Consider the following 8,683-nt stretch of genomic DNA (forward strand, 5'->3'; position numbering starts at 1 on the left):
CTCATTATAAGAAGTACTGATGGGAATTAAATGCCCTATTGAATTAATCATTTTACCAGTAAAACATGTTCTCATTACAGTCAAACAATATCAGGGAGCCAGACTTCTGAATCATTAATTCCCCTTTCTACATGTATATCCAGGAGCAATATTTATTGAGAAACTATTCTTTTAAAGTTGGCTTGTGTGCAACTAGCTTGTTCAACATGATTGGTAAAGAATTTGGTAACGTAGAGGAGTATAATTAGAATATATTTATCAAGGAGACCATCTTATCAAAAGAATTAATGAAGCTTAATTTTGAAGCTATAAAAGAACAGGGTCCTTCCAGAAACTCTACTTGTACACAGAGTGCAGAAATGGATGGTAGGAACAGTCTCAAATTCCTCTAGAAAAAAGCTCATGTGCTGTTTTTAATCCTGTTCATGCTCAGACTTCTCTTGTTGTTGAATACTCTGTGTGTTTACAAATGCTTTCCTTAGATCAATTACACGGCTTTTATTCTACACTAAGGCTAAATTCTGTAGATGTCATATCAGTAAATAAAAATTGGTACCATGAAATCAACATTAACAGCAAGCATAATGGGAAAGCATTTACCAGCAAGCACTGGGAACTGACCATACAAAGATGTGTTGCTGCCATCTTATAATTTCATAATAAATCTCAGTAGATTTGATTAAAATGTCAGATTTGAGCCTTCAAAGAGCAGGCCTATGTCAATAACACCACATACCTTGTGTATTTCAAAACATATTCCAAACACCAAAAGAGCAGACTTATAATAAAAATATCTCTGTCTAATCTTATGTCTATGAATCCACTGGTCTGATTTTAGCCAGCTAGAATAAAAATGAAATAATAAAACATGTTATTGATAAGGATAATAATTTAAATGTCAAAAAGATTTCTACAACCCTCTTGTTGTTCTTGCTCCCATCATCATGAAAATGCTGCAAACAGCTGTCCTCAAATTATAGAAAAGTATCTACAATGCTGACTGCACCTGAATGTGAGAGATCTACCTCTACCCTTCAGTAATTGTCCAGTTGCCCACTGTCCTGGTCAGGGTTCAAAAATAAAGAGTTTAGTGCTGCAGGATGGGTCTCTAAAGCTAGCTGTAGGCATGCAGTTCAAACTGGAAAAGGCTCGTCACTCATCTTGTCATCTTAAAAAACAAAACAAAACAAAACCCCAAGCAAACCAGAAAAGCACTCTTCTTCATATGGCAGGGGATGGTCTTCTCTGAGTAAGAGTTCAGATATTGATGGAAGTTGTATGATTTAACAAGAAGTAATATTTGAAAACTATTTGGCACAGATGTCTTATTCATAATCTCTAGCTCCTGTGTGGAACTGCTGGTCCTGGATTCCAGTATTTATTCCACAATATGGGTACCAAAACCATGCATCAAGTATTACAGAATTTATTCTTTAAATGTGAATATTTCCCATTAACAATGTTGGTCCTGGTCCAGCCAAGGTGATACAGAATTTATCACTTGAAATTCTAAACACTTCTGCTACATCATTTATAATTTACATGATTTTTCAAGTACGCAGATGAATTTATAGAAATTATGTTTAAAATTTATTATAGTTTTCCATTAACAAACCACAGAAAGATAAGTAGTTGCATTGCAGAGTATTCTCTAGATTCCATAGATTTTATGATACATAATACAGCATTAAGCATGATACAATTGTCAGACTAAAAGGTTGTGCCACAGAAGAATACCCAAAGGACCTGGATGGCAGTGGCTGAGGCTTACGTAGGTCTAGGCGACAGGAATTTTGTGCTTCTTGCAGAATTTCACTTTCACCTACGTCCATTACTCCAAAAGTGTCCCGCACCTACAAAAATTCAAAAGGTTGTCCCTGAAAGCCAGACTGGCACAACAGCAAAAAGCTCTATACAGCTAGCAAATTCAATGCTATTTCAAGTTACCCAACTCAAACTGTATTGCAAAACCACATCTGAATGTGAGGAAATCAATATTATTATTCTGCTGTTTGCATTCCTATGAAGCACTTCCCAGAATTCAGCACAGATACATTACAGCAAGAATCACAGGTCTGGCTGTTCTTTGTGTTGGCTCTCTCCACATACGGAGCAAAGAAACTCATGAACTTTCTTCCCTGGAAGGAACCCACACTCTCAAGACAGAGCTTCAACATCTCTAATTTAAAAGGGAAAAAACACTGCTAGATCCCACAGATTGGTTAGGAGTGGTGAATTTGAGCCTCTTCATAATGTCAGTCTGCCACACAATGAAGTCAGCATTACGTAGATATTTTGGCAGCTTAACTGGAATAGTACAAATTTCCCTAATTTCAGTTCATCCAACATGCCCAAAAAAAGACAAGTGGAAGAAAGGTCACCTTGAAATATCTGCTGTCTAGAAGGCTTTGTGTGTAATATCTTCTTACCTATCAATACCTGTCAATAAAAGTAGGAGGCAAGCAGTCTGGAAGCTTCAGCAGAGGCATTTGGAAAAGTTACCATTGAGGGGGCCCTACTCTTATCCAGTCTCCTTCCCTCCTCTCCTCCCTCATCCTTCTGGATTAATTTCCACCGTTTATACTTAAAGCTCATTGTGATCTGGTTGTTATGTTTATGGCTTGTTAGTGATCTGGACATGGCAGAAGCCTTTTGAACAGCAGCCCAATCCCATGACAAGAATTAAATTGATTTGCAGGAGTCAACATTCCTTCCTGCCCAGCGAACACAGCCAGACTGTGATGCTGGTACATCCGCAGTTTCTCCAAACCATGAAGTGATTCCATTTAGAAGTCACTGATGTGTGCTTATCAGATTACTGCAGAGAGGAAAACTTCCAAAGAGCTTTGTCTGCTCTCTCTCATTTTCCTTTATGCTGCTAATGCTCTCTTGCCTTCTTGGTTTCTTTCCCAGCGTTTGGATTTACTGAATTAGGTGTTGACATTCCCTCATATCTCTCTCATTGAACAAAAAAGACTTTCCAAAACAAAACACATAAAATGGAAAAAAAAAAAAAAAAAAAAAAAGGCAAAAACCCACCCAAAAAATAAACAAAACACCAACAATTCCTCTTTCCCTCTTGGTAAGAATCAAAATTCAGTTTGGATTTTAATCTTACATTTTCTACTTCCCTGAAGACACGGAGAAAGTTCTCCCTTAAGACTCCTTTCAGTTCAGTTTCATTCCATCCTCTTCTAAGAAGTTCCTCTATCAAAGAAGGGTATTTAGAGACATCTTCCAATCCCTTGGGAAAGCTGTTGACAAGAGTGACACAAGAACATACAACACACATCACTGACAAATTGGAGAAAAAGGGTTTTAATTAGTCTTTTGCACATATTGACTTCTGAAGTGACCTGACTTTGGACCCAACTCTTCCTCTGAGAATTCAGCTCACAAACAGAAATGGAACTGGGACACAACAAAAGGCTTTTTCTTCACATAGGACCCAATAAACAGAACACAACTGGAATGAAGATGAACTACTGTAGAGGCAAAACAACACCATGGGAGGATATAAGAACAAAAGGGGAAAAAAATAACCAGAAATTCATGTATACAGTAATCCACACTTTCCATCTGACCTTTAGAGTAAGAGGAAACAGCTGCATCACAGATGAAGTTGGGGCAATCCAATGTAACTGAGAACAAAAGGAAACCTACAAACACATTATGAGCTCTGGGGTTGGAGGCATTTTGTCAATTCTGTTGTTTACAAAGTATTTACAAAAAAAAACCCCAATTATAATAATAATCCTGGTTGAATTAAGCCAATTGTTTAGGCAGTGGAAAGAAACTAATTCAGAGTCCTCTACTGAAGAAATTACAGAAAGCAAAACTGATCTATACCTTATGCTAATTCTTGTCAGAATAAAAAGAATTTAGAAATAAAAAGCTGTAAAACCTGCATTCAATAGTTGTTTTTAATTATATTTACACGAGATTTTGACATGGTTTTGAGATAACAAATATTTTTGTTACTTTTCTGTTCCATGAAGGTGTGGTGATAAGCATATGTCAAAAAAATCTGTGGCATTACTAGCAGGAATTAGGACCTTAACATCAGTTTAACTGATGGCCTTTGAGAAAATGCATGATAAAATGTGTCCTTTTGTTGCAAACTGTATTTTTATCTTGAACATTATCATTACAGATCTATGATATCATGGGTGCTGACACAATGGGTTTGTGTTTGTACTTTACAGATGGGAGCCTGACTCTGACTTTCACTTCCAAGCAGGGAGTGAAAGGAGAAAAAGAAAAAAGAAAAAGGAGATAATGATTTAACAGGAAGATAAAAAGCAAAAAAAAAAAGTTTAAGATTACAGCAGCAAGTGCCACCCAATGAGCATTTGTTTCCTGTGCTGTAACTGCAGTAGTCCAGGAGTGAGGAGAGGTTTTGTGGTAGGCTGCTCAGAGGTTTTGAAGCTCTGTTTGCCTCAAACATTTCCCAAAAGCAGGAGTGGTTTCACAACACCCAAACTCTATGGGCTTTCCCCATGGATAGTGGAGGAAAGAGTTTTGCAGCATCTGTCTAGACTGAACCATTTACCATATAGAGATTGAGGCAGCTTTTCTGTCATTCATCAGTGGCTTTTGGAGAAAAACAACCCCTATCACTGGTTCTGTATGCACAAACCTAGAACACACAGCTTTAGAGTTCACAGGGCCTGAGGATCCATTTCTACATTTGTAGCATGATTTCTAAAAAGAAATTATTGTACCTCTCTTTCATAAAACGGGTTAGTCTCATTACAAGATAATCTGATATCAGTTTTTTTAGTCTGCCTTCTTTTTTTTTCCCTTAAATTAATCAAACCCCACATGATTTAAGGAGCAAATGTCAATGTTTGTACAACTTTACTCACCGTTCCACTCCATCATAGTCACCACCAATTCCTATTGATTCTGAGCCTGCAATTTCCTTTATATGGTCAAAATGATCTGAAAGAAAATGTCAAGAAAACAACATCTAAGCACCTAGCAAAAAAGAAATATGACAGTTCACACATATTGGCACTAGGTAACAGCTCTCCTTAATCGTGGGTTCTTAATCAAATTCTTTTTTAAAACAGTGAGAAGACACCCCATCAGGCAGGAACCTTCAAAATATCAACTACACTGATTAAATGCAAATGAGGAAAGAGACATGATCATCACAGCACATTAATTCCTAACAAGTAACCCAATTATACCAATAGAATTTTCATTATCCATCACATACCTATGTTTCCCACTCTTAATTACATAGGCTTAAAGTGTTTTCCAGAAAGTAACAACTACTTTGGGATTAATGGTTGTTGGCTCTGCTTGTGAGCATCATGTCCTCCAGCTACACACACATCTTGTACCTCTTGTTATTGTTTAGTGAGTGTTAGCTCAAAAAGTAATAGAGCTGGAATAAACAAGCAGTCAAATTTACATGGCTTTGAAAATGATGCATGACCTAGGACATTAATAGAATTTATGCAAATTTGTAGAACCCACAAAAACTACAGTATATTAACATCAAACCTGCAAGGGTAGAAATAGTAACGACTTTTCTGCCACAGGCCAGTACATCTGCATTGAAAGTCACCATGATAATTCCCTTGTTCTTTTTCTGAAAGATATGAAGAGACAGGTGATGAGTGAACTCTTGTGTCCTGCAAACTTCATGGGTATCTTATGTAGAATCTTCTATACCCATCCACCAGTGAGAAAAGCAACACTAAGTCAAAGTTCAGATGGCAACAAAAGCTTTGCCTCCCTGTCCTTTCCCCTGGGTTAATTTTACCTTCACACAGAATCAGAAGTGCAGTGACTACATAACAAAAAAAAAAAAAAAAAAAACAAAAAAAAACTCAACCAGAATTTAAAAGTATTTGAAGTATTTGAGAACACTTCATTTTTGTAGTCAAAGGCTAAACACAACCCAGAGAAAATGTCTCAGAAGCAATTGTAAGCTGCTGCTCAAGGATCTGCTTTTAAATCAAATTCAGGGATCAGAGGGAAAGTAAACATCATGATTTGAATGCACATTTGCTGCAGCCCATGCAAACATTGCCATTAAAACAAAAACCAAAACCCTCAAGAAGCAAAACCAAATTCCTTCCACCAAAAACAAACCCAAGAACCATGTCACTCACCAGTTGCTGGAGGATATCATCAGGAACATTTCTTGAGTGATTACAAACAGAAAATGCTGCTGAGTGGCTGAAAATTACTGGTGCTTTTGAAATACTGAGTGCAGCCTTTACAGTGGAGTATGAAGTATGAGATAAATCTATCAGCATACCCAGGCGATTCATCTCCTTTACCACTTCCTAAAACAGATGTACAGACAACAGTGTCAGTATTAAGTTTCCTGAAAGGAAACTGTTTAGCTGGTATATGGAAACAGATTAATTCTGCAGCTGCCAGCTAGTCATAAACATGCTGTGCCTGTACTGGTTGCTATCTACCTATTAATTCATTAGTGATTTACTCACTCAAAATTAGCCAGCATGCCACCACATGCTCAAAATTTAGAAAACTTAGTCAATCTAAACTAAGTCATTGGAAGTGTTATTCATATCTTACTACTTACACATATTCATTCATACATCTAATATGTATTAAAAAAACTGTAATTAAATTTAACACTTCTTTTACCCTAAGAAGCACCACAGGGAATTTGGTTTGACTAAATTCTGGTCACCTCCTAACTATTAAGAACTTCCAGTAATTAATTTTTAATGTCAGTTTGCTTTTGAGAAGATAAGGTCAGAAGTTATTAGTTGCATGACAGATTGCCCAGATTAGCATTTGAAAGAAATCCTTACTTGGCCAAATGCAGTCAGACCAATAACATTAGGATAAAAGTTGTGTATTCCTTTAGATGATGATTCAGACCTTGAAAAGGGGAGTGAGGGAGAAGAAATATATTATTCTGGAGAATACAGTATCAACAGCTGAAAACTCTTACACTACACACAAGAAAAATGTCACATAGACAAATGTGGGGATAATGAGCTAGGTAATAGGTATCTTGTTCAGGCAGTGCTTTTTATGTTCATAACTGCTTTCAGGTTCACTAATGTTGATTTTTGTGAAGAAATTTAGGACAAGCAGATTGTCAAGTGTCCAAACTATGATCAATACAAGCACTACATAATGGATGTAGTCTCCCAGTTGTACACATGGAAAATTATTTACCCCCAAAACCCATCACCTTGACTTGGTTCAAAGTCTTTTCTTTCACAGGATAAGTTTGTGTCTGGATCCATATGTCTCCCATCATGCAGCTGCCACTCCTTTGCATTACACAGTCACACAAAAATATGCACAATAGTTACCAAGGAGTGTTGCAGGAGTGTGTTAGAGTCATGTAGCGAACACCCAAGTCATAGTACATCCTCAGCGTTGCCAAACTGCTGTCAATGGAGTGGCCACCCTCTATTCCAATCAAACATGCAATCCTTCTGCTCTCAGAGATACCTGGAAAACACAAAGAAGGATGATTCCAAAGTAATTCCATGACAGATAAGAAGCCAGCATTACTGAGCACTGTAATTTAATTACATTGTCTGTGTAAATTGCAAGCAATAATAAAGACATTTTGATAGAATTGGAGCTTACAGGGTACATGTTCATATGACAAATTTTCTCATAACTGCAGTGGGCCAGGGCTGTGCACAGTTAATCGCTGTGGTTCAGAGGAAATGTTGAAGTTACTCTTTAAAGCAGGATAAGTTGTTTGCATCTCTCTGTACACACTTCCTGCAATCACATTTTTAAAAATTCTTTTACAAGAGGGAGCATCACCTTGGGAAGTCACCACAAGTTCCAGCTCTTCATAGCTGTTACACATCCTCTTGACAACATCGATTTGCTCTAAGGTCAGGCGCACAGCATCCTTGTTCTGAGCGCTGCAAAGAACATACACTGACCAAAACTGAAAGAGACATTGACAAGTAAACCAGATAACTTGTGTTTTGAATTGGAAACTTCCATTTGCTCATAGTTCAGGAGCACAGATCAAAATAACTTCCTGCAGTTTACAAGGGAGTGGTCACTAAAGCTGTTTCCCCAAAGAAAGAGTTGTGTTGCAAGGCAAGAGCACCCACTCCAGACATGGTCAAGGCCTCCTGATACATACACTCAGCTACTCCACAGTACATGCAGGAAAGCAAATATAAGCTTCCTTTAATTTATATATCACAAAACAAATGCTGCTGTTTTGACTAAGAGTACCTGAATTATAAAACCCAAACACTTAAACACAACTGTCATGAAAGACTGTTTGTGGGTTTTCAGTTCTATAATTTTTTTTCTTTTTCAGTATAAATAACCAACATCAGAGAGGGAAGCAAATGTAGAAATATGTTCTGAGCCCCACCACCACAGCAGTACATACCTGAGCTCCCACATAACCAGCCTGAAGTTTCACAAGGTTTGTGTGGGTCATGTTGAGTTCCCTCAAGTTGACTCTACTGAGTCTATTTTGGTAAAGTATTCTCAGCTGCAGTACAAAGTCATTGTGGCTAGAATGGCAAACAAACAGGGCTTGTGATAGAGATAAACGTTCCCTTTCTAACCCAAGTGTAATTTCTTCCACTGTTTGGAGTCCCTTACACCATTGACAATAATCCTTCCAACAATAGATGCCTGACAGTCTCTCTTCTTTTCTGCCTTTTCTGCTTCTCACCCCATCCCACCACTG

At 37.5% G+C, this 8,683-nt stretch overlaps 1 protein-coding gene across 1 annotated transcript; it reads right to left on the bottom strand.

Moving 5' to 3' along the window:
• Positions 1–1,414: 1,414 nt before the first annotated feature.
• On the bottom strand, positions 1,415–8,439 carry LOC110484426 (dipeptidase 2). The gene is made up of 9 exons (XM_077786223.1): positions 8,378–8,439; positions 7,786–7,889; positions 7,317–7,458; positions 6,804–6,873; positions 6,129–6,305; positions 5,515–5,602; positions 4,869–4,944; positions 3,119–3,254; positions 1,415–1,853 (listed from the first exon to the last, which is right to left on the bottom strand). Exons 1-9 carry the CDS (start codon positions 8,389–8,391, stop codon positions 1,668–1,670), a joined length of 993 nt encoding a protein of 330 aa, XP_077642349.1. The 5' UTR covers positions 8,392–8,439; the 3' UTR covers positions 1,415–1,667.
• Positions 8,440–8,683: the final 244 nt, after the last annotated feature.

Source organism: Lonchura striata, chromosome 13, assembly GCF_046129695.1.
Source record: "Lonchura striata isolate bLonStr1 chromosome 13, bLonStr1.mat, whole genome shotgun sequence".
Taxonomy (NCBI): Eukaryota; Metazoa; Chordata; class Aves; order Passeriformes; family Estrildidae; genus Lonchura; species Lonchura striata.